Source organism: Gorilla gorilla, chromosome 7 (genome assembly GCF_029281585.2).
Source record: "Gorilla gorilla gorilla isolate KB3781 chromosome 7, NHGRI_mGorGor1-v2.1_pri, whole genome shotgun sequence".
NCBI lineage: Eukaryota > Metazoa > Chordata > Mammalia > Primates > Hominidae > Gorilla > Gorilla gorilla.
Window position 1 is genome coordinate 66,914,101 of NC_073231.2, and position 23,147 is coordinate 66,937,247.

The 23,147-nt window shown below is 41.8% G+C and overlaps 1 protein-coding gene across 1 annotated transcript in view; it reads right to left on the reverse strand.

Moving 5' to 3' along the window:
• RGS20 (regulator of G protein signaling 20) overlaps positions 1-16,434 on the reverse strand; it is a 110,028-nt gene extending 93,594 nt beyond the window's left edge. The window contains exon 1 of the mRNA XM_004047012.5: positions 13,726-16,434. Within this exon, the coding sequence (XP_004047060.3) occupies positions 13,726-13,890 (165 nt within the window). The 5' untranslated portion in view covers positions 13,891-16,434. The remainder of the gene's footprint in view (positions 1-13,725) is intronic.
• Between the last annotated feature and the right edge of the window lie 6,713 nt (positions 16,435-23,147).

A 23,147-nucleotide genomic window follows, 5' to 3' on the forward strand; every position in this document is an offset into this window, starting at 1 on the left:
CTCCATTAAAAATGGATAAAATTAGCTGGGCATGGTGGTGCACACCTGTCATCTCAGCTACTCAGGAGGCTGACACATGAGAACAGCTTGAGCCCAGGAGGCAGAGGTTGCAGTGAGCTGAGATCACGCCACTGCATGCCAGCCTGGGCGAGAGGGCAAACTCTGTCTCAAAAACAAACAAACAAACAAAAAAACCCCACAAAAAAACCTAAGCAGTACTGGGATATAACATGTACTTAATGAATATCTGTTAAATGAATGAACTTTGAAATGTCATTATCTGGAGTTGATAATTGTTGAAGCTGGGTAATGGGCACATAAGGTTTTATTATGCTATTATGTCTAACACTTTTGTAATAAAAATATTTTCTGATAGATGTGGTTTTACATTTCTAAACAATGCATCTCATCTCTTTCTCAATTACAGAGGCGAGAAACTGTGGGATAGAGGTTGCAGCAATTGCATGAGTAGACCCTGAAGGTATGAGGTTTGTTAAAATGGATGTTCAGAGAAGGCCTGACACAAAAGGGCCACTCCATTAGTCCCCACGGACCTGGGCCGGATCTCTCAATTTCACAGTGATGGAGCCTGAAAATCAACAAACAAGATGGCAAGAACAGGGAAGACATTGTTCTCTCCAAAGTGGACAATTTGTGACGGGCCCAGGAAGGCTGCCTGGGCTTTATAGCTTTTCCAGAGGTTCCTAATAAACCAGGCTTTGTGTGAGCCTCGCTCAGGCCATGCGGGGCCCTGTCGCTCTAAGGCTTTCTCCCTCCTCTGGCCCGGCTGCTGGGAGAACTTGTTAGCGGGCATTGATTTCTTTGAGTTGGACGCGACTGAATTAGACTGCTTTGCTTGGCATTTTAAAGCGGATGTTTTCTTGGGGAAGTTGGAGGTTGGCACTGCCTTGATATGAAACATTTTAGGGTACATTCAGAATTCTTAACTGTCATTAATTTCTTTCAGGGCATATGAAACATTTGTCTGAAGAAAGATTTTAACAATTTCAGTTTGAAGACATCAAGAAATACCATATGATCTCTGACCTTAATCAGATGAAATCTTGTTTCATCCACACGGTGGAAAAAAATTAGGGAAATAATGCATTTCTATATCTACTAATCAACTGGCCAATCAATATTAACTGGGCTCTTACTCTGTGCCCAGTAGGTGCGAGGTCCATCTGCAGACGGAGATAACTAGATTAACAACTATTATGGGAGAAACTGGCTACAAACCCAGCCCATAGGGTTCCAAGGGGTTCCCGGGAGGCAGCACAGGGCTAATGGAAAGCTGGACTCATCGATGCAGGCTTTTAAAAGAAAAACTCAAAGTATCTGAGTTTTTTTTTTTTTTTTTTAATGGAGTCTTGCTCTATCGCCAGGCTGGAGTGCAATGGCACAATCTCAGCTCACTGCAACCTCCAACTCCTGGGTTCAAGCTATTCTCCTGCCTCAGCCTCCCGAGTAGCTGGGATTACAGGCACCCGCCATCATGCCCAGCTGATTTTTTTTTTGTATTTTTGTAGAGACGGGGTTTCACCATGTTGGCCAGGCTGGTCTTGAACTCCTGATTGACCTCAAGTGATCCACCTGCCTTGGCCTCCCAAAGTGCTGGGATTACAGGCGTGAGCCACCATGATCTGAGTTTTTTAGAAAAGCCCATGTCTTTATAGTTTACCAGCATTTTTACATGCCTTGTCTCATTTGATTTTTTCAAAGCAACCCATTCAAATTGAATGTGAAAAGTATTATTGTCTTGATTTTATAGAAGATAAAATGTCATGCCTGTAATCCCACCACTTTGGGAGGCCGAGGAAGGCAGATCACGAGGTCAGGAGATTGAGACCATCCTGGCTAACATGGTGAAACCCTGTCTCTACTAAAAATACATACAAATTAGCTGGGTGTGGTGGCATGAGCCTGTAGTCCCAGGTACTTGGGAGGCTGAGACAGGAGAATTGCTTGAACCCGGGAAGCAGAGGTTGCAGTGAGCCGAGTTGGCGCCATTGCACTCCAGCCTGAGTGACAAAGTGAGACTCTGCCAAAAAAAAAAAAAAAAAAAAAAGATAAAACAAAGACTCAGAGAATGAAATACAACTTAGACCTGAATTCAAAAACCAATTCTTGGCATTTCAAAGACATTTCCCTTTATGTCATCATCCTGCTTGGTGGCAGTGTGTACCTGTGTCAGCCAAAAGGGTGCTATCACTGAGCTTTTCACTTGGTAAAAAAGGACATCTTCAAGTACTCAGACTTCAGTTAGTTACAACTGAGCCTCAAGTCGCACTGGTTCAAAGCGCTGCAGTGCTTGGATTTCCACCAGATGTCACCATTCGCCATTGTTCTACTCCCTGCCTTTAAAAAGCATTAGCAAAGAAGAGCCCATCTGCTCTTGGGCCCCTGAGAATGCTTATTGCATCTGGGAGTGAGGTGGAGGGCTGTATTCCAAGAAGGGAGCAATGAGCTCTGAATCTTGACTCAGGGAGAAGGAATTTGAAAATGTCATGGCCGGGCGTGGTGGCTCACACCTGTAATCCCAACACTTTGGGAGGCCGAGGCGGGCGGATCACCTGAGGTCGGGAGTTTGAGATCAGCCTGACCAACACGGAGAGACCCTGTCTCTACTAAAAATACAAAATTAGCCGGGCATGGTGGCACATGCCTGTAATCCCAGCTACTCAGGAGGCTGAGGCAGGAGAATCCCTTGAACTGGGAGGCAGAGGTTGCGGTGAGCCGAGATCGTGCCATTGTACTCCAGCCTGAGAAACAAGAGCGAAACTCCATCTCAAAAACAAAAGAAAAGAAAAGAAAAAAAAATGTCATGAGCTCTCTGGTTCCCGATTTCCTAAAACCCAAAGGCATTATTTCCCCCTCCCCCTGTGATTTCATGTACCTAAAAACCCAGCCCATTTCTGATGGATAAACCAAGCAGAACTATAACCTGGCTTTTGGCCAAAACTACTTAGAAAAGGAGGAGATTTTCTTTTCTTTTTAGAGATAGGGTCTCACTCCATCCCTCAGGCTGGAGTGTAGTGGCATGATCATAGCTCACTGCAGTCTCTAACTCCTGGGCTCAAGCAATCCTCATGCCTCAGCCTCCTGAGTAGCTAGGACTTAGGGGCATGTGCCACTCACCCAGCTAATTTTTAAATTTTCTTGTGGAGACTGGATCTCTCTTTGTTGTCCCGGCTGGCCCCAAACTACTGGCTTCCTAAAGTGCTGGCATTACAGGGATGAGCCACCATGCCTAGCCCTCCAGCTAATTTTTTATAAAGCAGGAGGTTTTGAAGTGAAGACAGAACCAAGGAACGCTGCACCTTCTCTGTGATCAGAAGTAGAAGCCAGCAGGATTTGCATCACGCTGGAGTGTGGCTTCTGAGGAGGGGCTGGAAGTAGCCCTGAACCCCAAGTCTCCCACCTGCTCAGATTTTATATGGTCCAAATTACACTACTCAGGTTCATTCTTGTGGATCTAATATGAGTGTTCCCTGTAGATTTCATGAGCAGGAGTGATGTATGAATTCATTTACATCTAAGTGCATTTGAATTTGAACTTCTGTTTCTTTTTTTAAAGGGAGAAACTAGGCCAGAATGAGAGAATGAGGTTCCTAGGGTATGTCTGTGGATGTTGGCGAAGAGTCCAAGGTGAGGGGTGGGTGAGAGAGAGGGTAGGCAAACTTCTCTTGACTTCTAGTTTGGTCCAGGCTAACGACCAGGGGCCTGAGGGACCCTCCCTTGCCTCCTGTTCCTCACACCCTCCTCACCTTCACTCTGCTTATCTTCAGGGTGGCAAAGAATCCATGTGGGGCAATGGTTGGCCCCCGCAAAGCTTGGACTCCCCACGGGCCAACAAATGATGGGAGATGTGTGGCTTCTCCAAAACTGCAGCTCTGGGAAAGGGGAAGCTTACAGATCTTAATGATGCTAATAAGTTGGTAAAAATAATCAGGTGCAGGTATTTTTAAGACAAGGCAAAAACAGAAAAAAGGAAGCAATAGTACCTGGATTTTATTTGCTGATCATAAGCTTACTTTTTAATCCAGCAAACTCGTTCTTCAACAAAACTCTCTGTAAAATTAACTGTGTGTCCTCCTGATACGATGTTGATGGTAATAATACTTTCTCTTCAAATGAAAACTTCAAAAATACATCCTTCAGAACATGATCCTCTGGGAAAATGGTCACAGATGAAAGCCTTAAATACAACTCACAGAAGCAGAGACAGCAGATTTATTACAGAATTCGGAAATGCAGTGTGACATTGGTAGTATCAACTGCTTTGATCATTTCTTTCAAGTAATGTTTTATTCATTTCATTTGGTCATATTTTGCTCAACTATTTTTATGTAACTTCACACAATCTATGTATTTTGTTGATAACTTACAGGTAAAAATATTCATTTATTAGTGTGGGTGTTTATCCGATGACCAACACTGGGTCACACTGACTCAAGAGAGGACAGAGGATCACACAAGAACTTCACGGCTTGTGTCCCCTAGGGGCTGAGGGTCTGCTGACTCTAGTTTTGTGGGGCTTATCCACAGATACTTTGCAGAATGTCTGGTGGTGGGAATAGGAGATAAACAGAGAAGATGTGTAGAATTATCTCTGAGGCGTGATTACAAAGCTTGTAGGTGATAGATATAAAAATGCCAGGCCTCAAATATCTAAATCAGGGCTGTCTACTTCAGGTGTCATCGTTGATTTTGGAATCCCATAAGTTGGTTTAAAGCTGCAATCACTCAAAATATGTGCTGGACAACCCTTTAAGATTGTCTTACAACCTAAAGAACAGCTAGGGCTGATTGATCTTTTTTTTTTTTTGGAGACAGGGTCTCACTCTGTTGCCCAGGCTAGAGTGCAGTGGTGTGATCTTGGCTCACTGTAGCCTCTGCCTCCCGGGTTCAGGCAATTCTCCTGCCTCAGCCTCCTGAGTAGCTGGGATTACAGGCATGTGCCACCACACCCAGCTAATTTTTGTATTTTTTAGTAGAGATGGGGTTTCACCATGTTGGCCAGGCTGGTCTCGAACTCCTGACGTCAAGTGATCCACCTGTCTCGGCCTCCCAGAGTGCTGGGATTACAGGTGTGACCCACTGCGCTCAGCAGGGCTGATGGATCTTGAGACAGAGACCACATCTATACTGGGCCAGATCCTCTCTCCTGGGAATTTGGAATGAGAACATGGAGCCACAGCTATTAGAGGCAGTTTGCTGGTGTTAAACTATCTTTCTAGCATCTTCCACAGATTCCTGGTCTGAGGTTCCTGGGCTGCTAGCCTCCTGCCTCCTTGCTATTTCCTTTTGTCTTCTAGTCACATGCAATTTGAACAGACAGTTACAAAAATGTGTTGAGACAATGTCTTGCATATTTTAGTTCATTTCCTGTCTTATTTTGAATAAAAGTTCTTAGAATGATCTATCACTTGAATATAAATCCTTACAATTTTTAGTGTTGAGAATTCGAAATCATATAAGCCAAATATAGTCTTATGGGAAAACATATTTGGTTACATAGTTGATGTCAAATCAAATTACTTTTGTAGTCTGTGATTTGGGTTTCTTTCTTGAATATTTGAATATATTCCAGTTGTCACTATATGGTTTAAACTATTATCCTTTCAACATATTTGCTTCATCTTAAAATTTCATTTTTCAGTCATTTTAAATGCAGGAGCTGTAAAACCATTCTATAGATGTTTCTAAAATAAACTCTTAAATGACACTTGATTTGGATCACCTTTTCTCATAGAATGGAAAAAATGGTTTCTAGAGAACCTAGAAAAACAAGTTTACTCCCCGATATGGTTTGGCTGTGTCCCCACCAAAATCTCATGTTGAATTGTAGCTCCCATAATCCCCATATGTCATGGGAGGGACCCGGTGCGAGGTAATTGAATAGTGGGTGTGGGTTTTTCCCATGCTGTTCTCATGATAGTGAATAAGTCTCACGAGATCCGACGGCTTTATAAAGGGCAGTCCCCCTGCACACGCTTTCTTGCCTGCCACCATGTAAGACATGCCTTTGCTCCTCCTTTGCCTTCCACCATGATTGTGAGGGCTCCTCAGCCATGTGGAACTGTGAGTCCGTTAAACCTCTTTTTCTTTATATATCAACCAGTCTCGGGTATTTCTTCACAGCAGTATGAAAATGGACTAATACACTCCCTGAGTTTCCCAATATAGTTTATTCACATCTTTATCTTGCAAGAGGGTAAAACTTTAATGTAAATTTTCTAAAGCATTTGCAGTGATTCTGTGGCTTTGTGAAGACTGGCTTGATTTCAGCAGGGAAGCCAACATGATTTTATGAGACCTTTTGAACAATGGAAATGATACTAGATATATTTTTCCGTAACCATTAAAACCATTTAAAATCTGAGAGTTGTAAAATCAATGAAAAGACAAACAAACCAGTGTACTAAAGCTAGCCAGGATTTTTGCAGTATGCTTCTTTGATTTTCATATGGGATTTTTTTTGCCATTTAAAATATTCCCGAAAAGGTCAAGATGATTTGTGCAGTTACTGAATGTTTGCTAGACAGCATACACAACAGCTTCCACTGTGGTGTATAAATAGAACATGAAAAGTTTGTTCGTTTGTTATTTAAATTTAAAGGTACATCGTAAGCTCTAGTCTTTGGGATTCTTAAAAACAAATGTATTATGTTAATTTTCAAAATACAAAAAACTGAGTGACTATCTTCATGAACCCTCATGTCCATCACCCAGTTTCAATAATTAACAACACATTGTCAACTCTGCATTCTCTTACACTCCTACTTTCCTCCTCCCCTGGATTATTTTAAGGCAAATCAAAGATCACATCTCTTTTCTGAAAACCCTTTCAGTACTTCCCACTTCCTCTGCCCCACCCCCCGCGGTTTTTTTTTTTTTTTTTAAACATAACCCCAGTTCCATTGCTGGATATTTTTCAGACAGTCAAGGAGGCATTGGACATGGCCTACAGGTTAAAAAAAATGGGGCCACATTAACTGCGGCAAATAATCTTTTGAGCTTGCCCCAGCTGATCACCGGAGACCCTTCTCCACCTTCCTTGCTTGGGGGTATCTCAATTGTTTCTAAAACCTCCAGGGTGAATCAGTATCACGTGCCATCTCCCTTTTCACTCTTCCCTGCCTCTCTTTCTTCAGCAATGCCACCTCTGGCTCTTTGCAATATTACATTGTCTTTTTTCAAGCCAATGTATATCTGAAAAGCACAAATACACATTATGCTTTCTTTCGGGTATGTGTACATACAGGTTTTTAAAAGGATGTGTGTGTGTGTGTATATATATATATGTATATATGCATCCATTTCTGATATAAAGAATGCTTTACTTTTTATTTATAGTCACCAGAGTTTTCTAATTATGACCTCTCCTGCGGGCCTTACCGCAGTGAGATACTAGTCTGTTTGATTGATAGAACGGTTTTCCATTTTTCCTGTTCAGATTCTTAATCAGAATTGTAAGTGGAGTGTATAGGTGCTCAGATTAGAGCCCAGTGGATGGTGTGGTGAAGGCTTCCAGTGTAATCCCAAATGCTGGGACTACAGACATGAGCCACCACATCTGGCCGCCATTTACTTTTAAGTTGATCACCATTTCATTTTTTACTTTGAAAGGCATTAGCTGGTATCTTAGGTGCTTAATTAATGCAAGGGATTGTCCAAGTTAGCTATATAAGAATAGTCTCTGGGATGATAATAAGTACCTTTTATGACAAGCTGAAACACTATTTTATTTTATTTTTTATTTTTATTTTTAATTCACACATAATTGCATATATTTATGAGGTACAATGTGATGTTTTAATATTTGTATACATGGTAGAAACCTTAAATAAAGCTAACATATCCATCATCTCATCTATTTTTTTTTGTGATGAGACAGTTAAAAATTTGCTTTTTGCAACTTTGAAATATACATGATTACAAGCTGAGTATTCCTTAAACAAAATGTTTGGAACCAGAAGTGTTTTGGATTTCAGATTTTTTTCAGCTTTTGGAATATTTGCATTATATTTACTGGTTCAGCATCCCGAATCTAAAAATCCAAATCTGAAATGCTCCAATGAGCATTCCTTTCGAATGTCATATCTGCACTTAAAAAGTTTCAGATTTTGAAGCATTTTGCATTTTGGACTTTCAGATTAGGGATGCTCAAGCTGTCTTAACTACGGTCACCATACTGTAGAATAGATCACTAAAATTTATTTCTCTCATCTCACTGATACTTTGTGCCCTTTGACCAACATCTTCCCTTTCTCCATCCCCCCTCTTTTTTTGTTCTTAATATCACATGGATTGTCCTGGGTTCTGTGAGCTTAGAGGCTGAATAATTGAAGACCTTTTTTCACTTTCCCAAAGAGCATACCCAAGGTCTTCCTTATGGTCTCCATCAAAGGAAGACCAAGTAAGTACTGCTCACTGAGAACCCAAGGACCTGAGCCACAAGGCCTGTGGAGCCACATCCCCTTGGCCTCACTTGGGAAGACCCTGCAGCAGGTGCCAGAGGAGATGGCCACTGAACATGTGCATGCTAGCCACGGCAGAGAGAAGTATGACTGACTTCCAAATGAGCCTTTTCCTCAATAGGTTTGTGAACATCTCAAGTGTTAAACTAATTACTATGGAATTATTTTTGGAGCGCCTTCAGGAAAATAAGAAACAACTTTATTCTTCTCAGTGAACTCTTTCACAAATGGACGCAGGACAGAATAATTCTGTCTTCTGAATACACTAATGGTAAGGTGTTTGGCCAACAGGCATACTTGCTCTCTTACTAAGCTGTTTTTCCTTTCTTCTTTCCTCTATCATTTTCATCACACAAGGCTCCATTGTCTTTGTAGCTGCCCTTTGGTGCCTTGAGATTTATTTTCTCATTTCTGTGTATAAGGTCTCAAAATAAGTGCTTTGATCAGCTGCTCAAGGGATCACATGTCCGGAACAGCAGAGCACTCAGAAGCCCACACTTTCAGAAGGGCATTGACTTTGGAATGGGCTGAAAAATAACCCTGTGGAAACAGCTCTCTTGTCTAAGCTCTGACCATGCTTATTATTGAGAAAGAATGCACACACATAAACATATATATCTATATTGACAGAGTTGACTTCTCACTAGAGCAGCTGTAATGCTTTCTCTTCCTCATGTCGATTGTCTAGAAAAACTGCTGGCCTAGAGTTCACCCGCCCTCCCACTTGCATTCTTGCCCTGAAAGGAAACAAAAATCCTGATGGAAGAAAAAAAAAATCTGATCAGCCGGGCACGGTGGCTCACGCCTGTAATCTCAGCACTTTGGGAGGCCAAGGCAGGTGGATCACATGAGATCAGGAGTTTGTGACCAGCCCAGTCAACATGGTGAAACCCTGTCTGTACTAAAAATACAAAAAAAAGTAGCTGGGGGTAATTGTGGGCATCTTAAGTCCCAGCTAGTTGGGAGGCTGAGGCAGGAGAATCACTTGAACCTGGGAGGTGGAGGTTGCAGTCAGCTGAGATCACGCCACTGCACTCCAGCCTGGGCAGTGGAGCAAGACTGAGTCTCAAAAAAAAAAAAAAATTGAAAAATAAATAAATAAATAATCTGATGAAGACAAGTGTGTGAGTGTATGTGCAGGTGCGTGGGATTTTGTAGATTATTTTGTAGTAAATTAGTGGCCCATGTTGGAGTATTTTGGGCAGAAATCATACAGAAAGTACTATGAAGAAGACTGACTTCAAGCCCAGGAAACTACAGTCCACTTTTTAAATCACTGTCAGAAGCTATCAAATACTTATTGAAATCAGTGTCAGAAAATCCAGATTCAAATCACCTCCCAGCTGACTTCACATATGCAACCAATAATATATCCAAACTTGTTTTCTCATCTCTAAAACAGGTCAGACCACATCAATGCTATTAACCCAAGGAGCCAAATGAAAAGAACAACTGGAATAACCACAACAATAAATGTAGGTGATTTGTGTGTCATATTGTCAGTTTAACCTGCCTTTAGAGGTTTGCTTTTTAAAATTGTTTATTTTGAAATAATGCTATAGTCATAGGAAATCACGTGCACAGAATGTACAGAGTGGTCCCGTGTACTGATCACCCAGTTTCCCTCAATAGAGACTGCATAACTGAAGAACAATATCAAAACCAGGAAATGACACTGGTACCATTCACAGAGCTTCTTCAGAGTTCACTCATTTCTGTGTGTGCACGTGTATAGTTTCATGCAATGTTAGCACATTACACATGTAATGTGTGTAACTGCCACTGCAGTCAAGACACAGAACTGGTTCATCACCACCAGGCTCCCTTTAAAGTATGACCCTTTTGTAGCTATATCCACCACCCTACCTAATCCCTAATCTTTGGCAACCATGAATCTGTTCTCTATGTCTATAACTTTTTTTCAAGAGTGGCTTATATAGGCTGGGCATGGTGACTTATGTCAGTAATCCCAGCACTTTGAGAGGCCGAGGTGGGCGGATCACTTGTGGTCAGGAGTTCAAAATCAGCCTGACCAACATGGTGAAACCCTGTCTCTACTAAAAATACAAAAATTAGCTGGGTGTGGTGGCGCGTGCCTGTAGTCCTAGCTGCTCAGGAGGCAGAGGTGAGAGAATCACCTGAACCCAGGAGGCAGAGGTTGCAGTGAGCCGAGATCGCCCCACTGCACTCCAGCCTGGGCGACAGAGCAAGACTCCATCTCAAAGTAAAAAAAGAGTGGTTTATATAGAATCATACACATATATATAGTGTGTGGCTTTTTGGAATTGGCTTTTTCTCCCCCACTCAGCACCATTCCCTGAAGTCTATCAAGTTGTTTTGTGTATTAGTAGTTCATTCCTTTTAGTGGCTTCATAGGATTCCATAGCATGGATGTACCACAGTTTGTTTAATCATTCATCCCTTGAAGGGCTTTTGGGTTGTTTCTGGTTTTTGACTATTACAAATAAAGCAGCTGTGGACATTGGCATACCGGGTTGGTGCATATGTAGGTTTTCATTTCTCTGGGTAAATGCCTAATGGTGAAATTGCTAGACCATATGGCAGTTGTATCTTCAGGTTTATGAGAAACTGCCAAATTGTTTTCCAGATTGGTTGTATTATTTCACATTCCTATCAGCAATGTATTAATGATTCAGTTTCTCTGCATCCTTTCCAGCAGTTGGTGTTGTCACAATTTTAGCCATTTTAGCAATTCTAGCCATTTTTATAGTCACTATTTTTTTACATTTTAGCTATTCTTCTGGGTGTGTAGTGATATTTCACTGTGACTTTAATTTGCATCTCCTAATGGCTAACAGTGTTGACTATCTTTTCATGTATTTATTTGCCATCTGCATATTCTCTTCAGTAAAATGGCTGTTCATGTCTTTTGCCCATATTCTTGTTGGATTGTTTGTCTTTTACTCTTGAGTTTTGAGAATTATTCTAGGTTCAAGGTGTTTGGCAGACATGGGGGGTGAAAGTATTTTCCTGCCATCTGTATGCTGTCTTTTATCCTCTCAATAGAGTCTTTGGCAGGGCAAAAGTTTTTTAGATTCTAATGAAGTCTTATTTATTGATTTTTTTTCTTGAATGGATCATGATTTTTTGGTGTCTGTGTACTCTTCACCTAACCCTACCTCATAAAGATTTTCTCCCATTTTTTTCCTAAAAGTTCTATAGTTTTCCATGTAGTTGTAAATTTAAGCCCATGTTATATTTGGGGGTAATTTTTGCATGAACTGCAAAGCTTAGGTTGAGGAGTTTTGGAGAATTTCTGACTGACCTCTTATTGTCTAGATACATTTTAGCTCACGTTCCCTCTTTCTGCCTCTATATATGTTCTTAGACATTATTTCACGTCTACCTTAGATTTCACTGCTTTCACTCTAACACTGGGCTTCTTCAATTGTCTTACCCCATAGTGATCATATTCCTCCCCTAATATCTTACTGATTGAAAGAATATACAATAATTATGTAGGTATCTTATGTTATTGACATGAGTCATGCTGATAATATGCTATATGTTTGTCTTTCTCAATACACAGTAAGTCTCTAGAAAGGAGGGAGCATATCTTGCTCTTTCTCTTTATTCCCTATGGCTCCTAGCCCAAGGTTTTGCAGTTAGTAAGGATTCAATGATCTCTGCAGACTCAAAATGAGTTGAGTGTTTCCATCCTTACATTTGCTAGAAGAGGCACATGTCTCCTCTTTCTGTATTCAAATGCAATATAAAAAGATTTTTTCAAAAGGCAAAAACTGAGTGAAGGAGCCAGTAGCATCCCAACTGGATTGCTTCCTTCTACCCTCACCTGCTGCTGTACAGACTGGAACCTGTTAACAGGTTAGTGAGGTTAGGATAGAAGTTAGGCTGCCCAGCACCAGCACGTGTGGTCGATTCCAGGATGCCATGGGAAGGTGTAATACTGATTCTTAAATATTTTTGCATTTTATTTGTCTTTGATTCCACTTAGAGCATACCTTCTCAAGACAGTTAGAACTCTGAAATTATATATATGTGTGTGTGGGTGCATACACATACACACATATACAACAGCATACATATGCACCATACAATGGGTATATTTGTCGTCGTTGCTCTCTGTTTCCTCAAAGTAGCCTCCACATTCCGCCTTTTAGAAATATCTTTTGTATGTGTCGCCTACATTAAGATGTCCATTAATTCAGGACTCTTGGACACTACATCCCATTTCATTACAGCTTGCTAAACTCTTAGTGCTTAGATGATAATAGGCGGTGTGGGAATTCATGTGTTATTTGTTCACATATGTCTGAAAGCTCAAAAGAACAGGTCCGTATATTTTTACAGAAAAAGCTTTGTGTTGACCCTTTTTATTTTTATTTTTTTCCCCTCCACTTGTGCCAAATGGTTAAAATAACATTAGGAGAAAGGGCAGACCTAGAGAATTTTATAAAGAATTTGCAAATAAATAATGATATCAGGATATGAGCCGCGGCAAAAGAACAGGTGAATCTTCTGGTGTTAAAGTATTTGAACAGTTTTATAGTTTTGCAGCATTTAATTTTGAGTGTGCTCATTGCTTGTTAGACATTAACACATGTCCATATTCTATGCCAAGTAACCTTTTATGAGATGGTTCTATTAATAGCTAAGAGGATTTACAGACTCAAACTGTATTTTCTTCAAATATACACACAACATCCAGCAGGAAAATTGTCACTTTTTGGAGAAATAATGTTATTACCTACTGATAGAAACTCATGCTTAGGAAATTCACCTTTGGAAACTTTGAATTTGGAAAAAACACCCCTCAGCTCCTTAATGTTCTTATGTTCTTAGTTTATCAATTTTTTCCCAAGGAATTTTTTTGTAGAAAGCGGTCTATAATTTTTCTTTCATTATTATATGGGATATAATATTTATATCAGAGAAAGATATCCTAGGGCTAACACTAATAGCCACAAAATCTGTCTAGATTTGTTGAATGTTATCACCTGAAACAAGCAAACAAACAAAAAAGCAATAAATAATAATTTATTTTGGTAAAGGGAATCTGTTTAGATTGGAGAAAACTAGATAGATCAGGTAATTATCATCTAGGTTCTAGATTTCCCTTGGGGATGGTTTGAAAACATTTTTGATAAAACATTAAGATAAGTGAGCAATGGCACTAAAGCTTGAGTATAGTTTTATATTCTTTCTGGGTAAACACTTTCCCTTGACAGGAAAGGATCATGGATTGTGGAGATCACCTTACCTTGATATCAGGAACAGCCCTGGGGTCTCCTTCATTTTCTGTGATTTGGTGAATGTCTGCATTATATCTCTGAGCCCTGAACAGGGGCAGAAACTGTGTCCATATAGACGGCCTGGAGAAATGTTTCTGGAGGCACTCTTGGTTATCTTGGGAAAGCTGGGGCATGTTTTCACAATAAAGGCCCCAAATGAGTCCTGTTGCCTGGTTTTCCCAATATTAGCACAGGATCCACTCTGTTTCTCTTTGTTTGGTTAATGCTGGGCTGGCTCTGAATCTGTGGGGAGCCTTCTCCAAAAGTTACACTAATGAAAGCAAAAGGATTATCTGCTTTGTGGATCAGCAGCTTATCCACAGATCTTTCATGTTCTATTCCTGGTAGAGCTGCTTATTTTGAATGTCTACGTACTGTATGTTACGAGTGCCCTCTAAAGGTAGAAATGTATTCTTAATTAAAATGTAATCCTACATCAAAATGGAAAGAAATGATCCAAGTGATATACAGCTTAGCATATAGTGATAAATTAAATAGATTGTTTGGCAAAAATTCTTGTGTTAGTGGTGTGTGATAGGCAACAGTACTTGACAATCTTGGGCTGTGCAATTGACAGGCAGATGGTTGGCTTAATCTTTCCAGGTTTCTTAAAAGGTCATCTTCATAGCAGTCATCTTTGTAGCCAGTAACATATGCAAAACTCATACCCAAACTTAAACTCAAGGATTATTATTCTTTTTACATACATCATGTGGAGTAAGTTAAATTGATTTTCTTATGAGATGACTAGGTACCCAATGAGTAAGCCAAGAATTGGCTTCTAACACTATATTTCATGTTTATAAACTGCTTTATAAATATAAGATTATTTTTTTTTCCAAGGCAGAATAATTTTTCTTAGTACAGAGCAAAATGAAGTCTCCCATGTCCACTTCCTTCTACACAGACACAGCAACAATCTGATTTCTCTATCTTTTCCCTACCTTTCCCCCTTTTCTATTCCACAAAACCGCCATCGTCATCATGGCCCGTTCTCAATGAGCTGTTGGGTACACCTCCCAGACGGGGTGGTGGCCGGGCAGAGGGGCTCCTCACTTCCCAGAAGGGGCGGCCAGGCAGAGGCACCCTCCACCTCCCGGATGGGGCAGCGGCCGGGTGGAGGCTGACCCCCCACCTCCCTCCTGGACGGGCCGGCTGGCCGGGCGGGGGCTGACCCCCCACCTCCCTCCCGGACAGGGCGGCTGGCCGGGCGGGGGCTGCCCCCCACCTCCCTCCCGGACAGTGTGGCTGCCAGGCGGAGCCGCTCCTCACTTCTCAGACGGGGCGGCTGCCGGGCAGAGGGGCTCCTCACTTCTCAGACCAGTGGGCTGGGCAGAGACGCTCCTCACCTCCCAGACAGGGTCACGGCCGGGCAGAGGCGCTCCTCACATCCCAGACGGGGCGGCGGAGCAGAGGCACTCCCCCACATCTCAGACGATGGGTGGCCGGGCAGAGACGCTCCTCACTTCCTAGACGGGATGGTGGCCGGGAAGAGGCGCTCCTCACTTTCCAGACTGGGCAGCCAGGCAGAGGGGCTCCTCACATCCCAGACGATGGGCGGCCAGGCAGAGACGCTCCTCACTTCCCAGACGGGGTGGCGGCTGGGCAGAGGCTGTAATCTGGGCACTTTGGGAGGCCAAGGCAGGCGGCTGGGAGGTGGAGGTTGTAGCTAGCCGAGATCACGCCACTGCACTCCAGCCTGGGCAACATTGAGCACTGAGTGAACGAGACTCCGTCTGCAATCCCGGCACCTCGGGAGGCTGAGGCTGGCGGATCACTCGCGGTCAGGAGCTGGAGACCAGCCCGGCCAACACAGCGAAACCCCGTCTCCGCCAAAAAAATACGAAAACCAGTCAGGCGTGGCGGCGCGCGCCTGCAATCGCAAGCACTCGGCAGGCTGAGGCAGGAGAATCAGGCAGGGAGGTTGCAGTGAGCCGAGATGGCAGCAGTACAGTCCAGCTTTGGCTCCGCATCAGAGGGAGAGCGTGGAAAGAGAGGGAGAGGGAGACCGTGGGGTGAGGGAGAGGGAGGGGGAGGGGGAGAGGGAGAATAAGATTATTAAACAGAGTGGAAAAGGTAGAATACCTTTCTGTCAAGAGGCAACTAATGCCCAATAGCTTCTGTTGGGTTTGAGGGTGCACAAAGGTAAGGGATGTGTATTACTGGGGTCTATGAACTGGAAAAGTTTCCTTTTGTAAAATTGCTTTATAGATTCAACACAATGGCTATCATATGTCAGCTCCTTTCTTTTGCAGGAGTTGACAGTTGATCCTAAAATTCATATAAAATTATAAGGGGCCGGGTGCAGTGGCTCACGCCTGTAATCCCAGCACTTTGGGAGACTGAGGTGGGTGAATCATGAGGTCAGGAGTTCGAGACCAGCCTGACCAACATGGTGAAACCCTGTCTCTACTAAAAAAGGCTGGGCGTGGTGCTCACGCCTGTAATCCCAGCACTTTGGGAGGCCGAGGCAGGTGGATCACGAGGTCAGGAGATCGAGACCACGGTGAAACCCTGTCTCTACTAAAAATACAAAAAATTAGCCGGGCGCGGTGGCGGGTGCCTGTAGTCCCACCTACTCTGGAGGCTGAGGCAGGAGAATGGCGTGAACCCAGGAGGCGGAGCTTGCAGTGAGCCGAGATCGTGCCACTGCACTCCAGCCTGGGCAACAGAGCGAGACTCCATCTCAAAAAAAAATAATAATAAAAATAAAAATACAAAAAAATTAGCTGGGTGTGGTGGCATATGCCTGTAGTCCCAGCTACTCAGGAGGCTGAGGCAGGAGAATCACTTGAACCCGGGAGGCAGAGGTTGCAGTCAGCCGAGATCGTGTCACTGCACTCCAGCCTGGGTGACAGAGCAAGACTCCGTCTCAAAAAAAAAAAAAAAATTATAAGGGACCCAGAATATCCAAAACAGTCTCGATAAAGAACAAAGTTGAAGGATCATACTTCCCAATTTTAAAACTTACAACAAAGCTACAGTAATTACCATTGACATTCTTCACAGAATTAGAAAAAACCATTTTAAAATTCATATGGAACCAAAAAAGAGCTTGTATAGCCAAGATGATCCTAAGCAAAAAGAACAAAGCTGGAGGCACCATGCTACCAGACTGCAAACTATACTACAAGGTTACAATAACCAAAACAGCATGGTACTGGTACAAAAACAGACACATAGATCAGTGGAACAGAAAAGAGAACTCAGAAATAAGACCACACATCTTCAACCATCTGATCATCAACAAATCTGAAAAAAAATAAAAATAAAAAAAAAAAGCAACTGGGAAAAGATTCCCTATTTAATAAATGGTGTTGGGAAAACTGGCTAGCCATATACAAAACATTGAAACTAGACCCCTTCCTTACACCTTATACACAAATTAACTCAAGATGGATTAGAGACTTAAATATAAAACCCAAAACTATAAAAACCCTAGAAGAAAATCTAGGCAATACCATTCAGGACATAGGCACAGGCAAAGATTTCATGACAAAATCGCCAAAAGCAATTGCAACAGAAGCAAAAATTGACAAACAGGATCTAATTAAACTAAAGAGCTTCTGCACAGCAAAAGAAATTATCATCAGAGTGAACAGGCAACCTATAGAGTGGGAGAACATTTTTGCAATCTATCCATCTGACAAAGGACTAATATCCAGAATCTACAAGGAACCTAAACAAAGTTACAAGAAAAAAAACACACAACCCCATTAAAAAGTGGGCAAAGGACATAAACAGACACTGTCAAAAGAAAACACTCATGTGGCCAACAAACATACGAAGAAAGCTCGACATCACTGACCATTAGAGAAATGCAAATCAGGCTGGGCATGGTGGCTCAACGCCTGTAATCCCAGCACTTTGGGAGGCCAAGGCAAGTGAGGCCAGGAGGCCAGGAGGTCAGGAGTTCAAGGCCAGCCTGGCTAACATGGTGAAACACCGTCTCTACTAAAAATACAAAAATTAGCTGGGTGTGGTGGCTCATGCCTGTAGTCCTAGCTACTCAGGATACTGAGGCAAGAGAATCGTTTAAACCAGGGAGGTGGAGATTGCAGTGACCCAAGATTGCACCACTGCACTCCAGGCTAGGTGATAGAGCAAGACGCTGTCTCAGGGAAAAAAAAAAGAAGAGAGAAATGCAAATCAAAACCACATGAGATACCATCTCTCACAAGTCAGAATGGCAATTTCTTAAAAAGTCAAGAAACAGCAGATGCTGGTGAGGTTGTGGAGAAATAGGAATTCTTTTATATTGTCAGTGGGAATGTAAATTAGTTCAACCATTGTGGAAGACAGTGTGGCAATTCCTCAAAGATCTAGAACCAGAAATACCATTTGACCCAGCAATCCCATTACTGGGTATATACCCAAAGGAATATAAATCATTCTATTACAAAGATACTTGCAGCACATGTATATTCATTGCAGCACTATTCACAATAGCAAAGACATGTAATCAACCCATATGCCCAACAATGATAGGCTGGATAAAGAAAATGTGGTTCATATACACCATGGAATATTATGCAGCCATAAAAAGGAATGAGAGCATGTCCTTTGCAGGGATATGGATGGAGTTGGAAGCCATTATCCTCAGCAAACAAATGCAGGAACAGAAAACCAAACACCACATGTTCTCACTTACAGGTGGGAGCTGAACAATGAGAATATGTGGACACAGGAAGGGGAACAACACACACTGGGGCCTGTCGGGGGTGGGGTTGGGGGAGGGAGAGCATTAGGAAAAATAGCTAATGTATGCTAGGCTTAATACCTAGGTGATGGGTTGATAGGTGCCACAAACCACACGTTTACCTATGTAACAAACCTGCACATCCTGCACATGTACCTGAGAACCTAAAAATTAAAATAAAAAAATTTTAAAAAGTGACAGTAATTAAGACTGTGTGGTACTGGTATAACGATAGGTATGTAGATGTGTAGATCAATGGGACAGAATTGAGAGTCCAGAAATAAACCCATACATTTATGGTTGATTGATTTTTGACAACGTGCCAGAACAATTCAATGGGGAAAGAACTGTTTTTTCAGCAAAAGGTGTGGGGACAAGTGGTTATCCACATGCAGAAAAATTACATAGGACCTCTATTTCTCACTCTTTACAAAAACTAATTCAGCATGAATCATAGATCAAATGTAATAGCCAAAACTATGAAACTCTGAGAAGAAAACATAAGGTTAAATATTTCTGACCTTGGATTAGGCAAAGCCTTCTTAGATACAATACGAAAAGCACAAGAAAACAGGTAAATTGGACTTAATCAAAATTAAAAACTTTTGTGCTTTGAAGTACATCATGAAGAAAGTGAAAAGGCAACCCACAAAATAGGGGAGAATATTGCAGATCATGTAAATAATAAGGGACTTGTAATCCAGAATATATACAGAGCTCTTACGATTCAAAAACAAACAAAAAATACCAATTAAAAATGGGTGAAGTGTTTAAATAAACATTTCTCCCAAGAAGATGTCCAAATTGCTAAATAAGCACATGAAAAGATGTTCAACATTATTAGACATTGGGAAAAGGAAGTCAAAACCACAGTGAGATACCTATTCATACCCAAATGGATTTGCTTTAACTAAAAAGACAGACAATGACAGTGTTGGTGAGGATGTGGAGAAATGTAGATCTTTCATTCATTACTGGGGTGAATGCAAGGCCTTGCAACCACTTTGGAAAACAATTTGGCAGTTCCTCAAAGTGTTAAACATAGAGTTACCACATAAGCCAGCAATTCTACTCCTAGGTATCTACTCAAATAACAGAAATGAAACCTACAATCGCACAAAGACTTGCAAACCAATGTCTAAAAAATTGAAACAATCTGCATGCCCATTAACTGGTAAGCAGATAAGCAAAATATGGTACATCATATAATGGAATATTATTCAGCCATAAAAAGGAATGAAGTATAGATACATGTTGCAACATAGATAAACCTTGAAAACTTTATGCTAAGTGAAAGAAGTCATCCACAAAAGACCACATATTGTATGATGACATTTATTAAAGAAATCTCCTGGATAGGCAAATCTTGAGATATAAAAAAATTAGTATTTGCCTAGGGCAGGGGGGTTTTTGGAGAGGAAGAAAGTGACTACTAATGGGTAAGAGATTTCCTTTTAGAGTGACGAAAATGGGCTAAAATTGATTGTGGTGATATTTGTATAGTGCTGTGAATATACTAAAAACCATTGAATTGTACCTTTTAAATGGGTGAGTTACGTGGTATGTGAATTATAGCTTAATAAAGCTGTTAAATTTTCTAAAAAGAAAGGTAACTTCCTAAACTGACCAAATGTTTTAGAGTGGGGCAATAAATCTCATCATTGCAGTTTCAGGAACCAAGCTGTAGTATAGCTGTGTTTTCTGGTGCCAGGTCTCTCGCAAGGCTGCAGTGAAGGTGTTGGCTGCTAACATTTCAAAGCTCAGCTGGGCTCACTTTCAGGCTCACCCATGCAGTTGTCCATATTTGGTTCTTTGAAGCCTGTTGGACTAAGGGCTTCAATTTTCTACTAGTTGTTCACTTGGGGCTATTCTTAGTTTGGCCACATCAGCCTCTTTATGGTTAACAACACAGCACCTTGCTTCATCAGAGTGAGCAAGTGAGAAGAACCTGGGATAATGCAAGCAAGGCAGCTTGCATTGTAACCTGATCTCAGAAGTCACATCCCTTTACTTTTGCCATTTTCTGGTCCTTATAGGAACATCAGTAGATCTAGCCCACACTCAAGAAGAGAGGATTTCACAAGGATATGAGTCATTGGGAGGTGGTGATCATTAAGAGCCATTTCAGAAGCTGTCTACCACATGGACCATATTTTTAAAATGTCAAATTGTGGAGGTTGTCCTTATGGGGCCAATGGTGCAATGCAATGAAATTAACTTACCTGGAAAATCTGAAGCTTGGTTGCCATGAGTATTCAGGACACTGGTATGGAGTGTAAGTGAAAACCAGCATGATTGATGATAGATGTGCTTCGGCAATACCAAAGCAATCAGAAGTTGTTAGGGCAGTTGGTTAGAGCACTTTGTGAAGGGGTCATGATGTCACTACTCAGTGTTACCATTAGGCCAAACTAGGCCAGCTTCTTGCAAATGCCTATTGTTCCCAACGAGACTGTGTGAAAGAATGGAAAAACCATTCTTCCATTAAACTAATAATTTATTCAGTCAGCTATAAAAACTTCTCAAAGTCCTTGTGTAACTGAAGGTAGGCTGGTAGCATAATCTTCACTTGGGGGTGGTAAGTTTTCATGACAAATATTTTAGAATAGGATTTTCTTTGACTAGAACTCTTCTATTTCTGTAGGCAAATATAAGTTCAATTCATACTTGGAAAGAAAAGATTGGAAATGATGGTGTTTATAGCATTCCATATATTTCAGACAGAAGAAATTCTTTGAAACGTCATATATTTTCTACCCTCTGATGATTCCTAAGTGGTAGATTCCTAGTTTACATCTCCAAACATGTAATCCTATTCTAGTGAAGAATTGAACATTAACTTAATAAATACATTATTAATATTATTTTCTCCTGTCCATATAGATTTATCTAACTTCCCCTTATGTCATTTCTAAATAACAAATCTGAAGCTCAATTTCACAGAAATTACAAAGTAGCTCAAAGGTTATCTTTCTTATGTCATAATACAGCAGTCCCCAACCCTTTTGGTACCAGTTTCGAGGAAGACAATTCTTCCACAGACAGGGTGGGAGGTGATGCGGCTGGTTTCAGGATGACACTGTTCCACCTCAGCTCATCAGGCATTTGATTCTCATACAGAGTGTGCAACCTAGATCCCTTGCAATGTGCAGTTCACCATAGGGTTCATGCTTCTGTCAAAATCTAATACCGCTGCTGATCTGACAGGAGGCAAAGTTTAGGTGGTAATGGGGCTTGCCCGCCGCTCACCTCCTGCTGTGTAGCCGGGTTCCTAACAGGCCATGAACCACACCAGTCTGTGGCCCAGGGTATGGGGACCCCAGGTATGATATATAATTAGGTAACTGAGATCACTGCTATGGTCTGTTTGTGTCTCCCCAAAATTCCTGTGTTGAAATCCTAACTCCCAAGGTGATGATATTAGGAGGTGGGACCTTTGGGAAATGATCAGGTCATGAGGGTGGAGCTCTCATGAATGAAATTAATGTCCTTATGAAAGAGACCCCAGAGAGCTCTCTCACCTCTCCACCATGTGAAGCTACAATGAGAAGACAGCAGTTTGCAACCTGGGACAATCCTTCCCAGAACCTCACCATGATAACACCCCAATTCTGGACTTTCAACCTCCAGAACTGTGAGAAAATGAATTTCTGTTGTTTATAAGCCACCCAGTCTACAGCACTTTGTTACAGGAGCCTGAATGGACCAACGAAAATCTCCGATAGAAGTGTTACAGAAATAATGTTAAGAGAGATAATGCCGGGAGTACCTGCCTCTTCTCTTCTCCCTACTCCAGGCAAATTGTCTAGTAATGTTGCGATGCTCGGAGAACGCCAGCCCGGGTGCCTGTGAAGCAGTCCCCTCTGCTCACTGCACTGTTCCTGATTTTGTTCCATATCTTTGTGCCTCCCGGAAAAGAGGAGAGCCTCCTGAAATCTGATGAGACTCGCTGTATCACGCCAGTCTGTGGCTGAGGTGATACAGAAAGGAAATGCGAAGATCAGGCCTTACTGCCAGCTTTGCTCAGTTACACAGAAAACATGCTGTTTCAGCTTTTGGGAGTTTATTAGTACACGATCGGTTTCTTTTTCTCTTTTATGAAAGTTTTTCCCCTTAGATTTGCTTTCAAAACAACAGACTTTCACTTCTGGCTAAGACAGAATGAGTGACCTAGTACAATCTTTGACACTGTTATTATATATCTTTATTCATAATCAATGCATGATTTTGATTATTCTGACTTTAATTTCACTAGTAAAAATGTGTTGGTTATAAATCCCTTTCAAAGAATTTTTTTTTTCTTTTTGAGACGGAGTTTTGCTTTTTCTGCCCAGGCTGGAGTGCAATGGTGCGATCTTGGCTCACTGCAACCTCTGCCTCCCGGGTTCAAGTGATTCTCCTACCTCAGCCTCCCAAGTAGCTGGGATTACAGGCATGCGCCACCACACCCAGCTAATTTTTTGTATTTTTAGTAGAGATGGGGTTTTACCATGTTGGACAGCTGGTCTCGAACTCCAGACCTCAGGTGATCCACCGGCCTCGGCCTCCCAAAGTGCTGGGATGACAGGAGTGAGCCACCGCGCCCGACACCTTTCATTGCTTTTTAAGGAAAACATGCTATCACATATACCTCACCTCCCGGGCAGTACATTCTTACTTTAAGGCAAAGACAGTTGCTGAGGCCTGGACTAG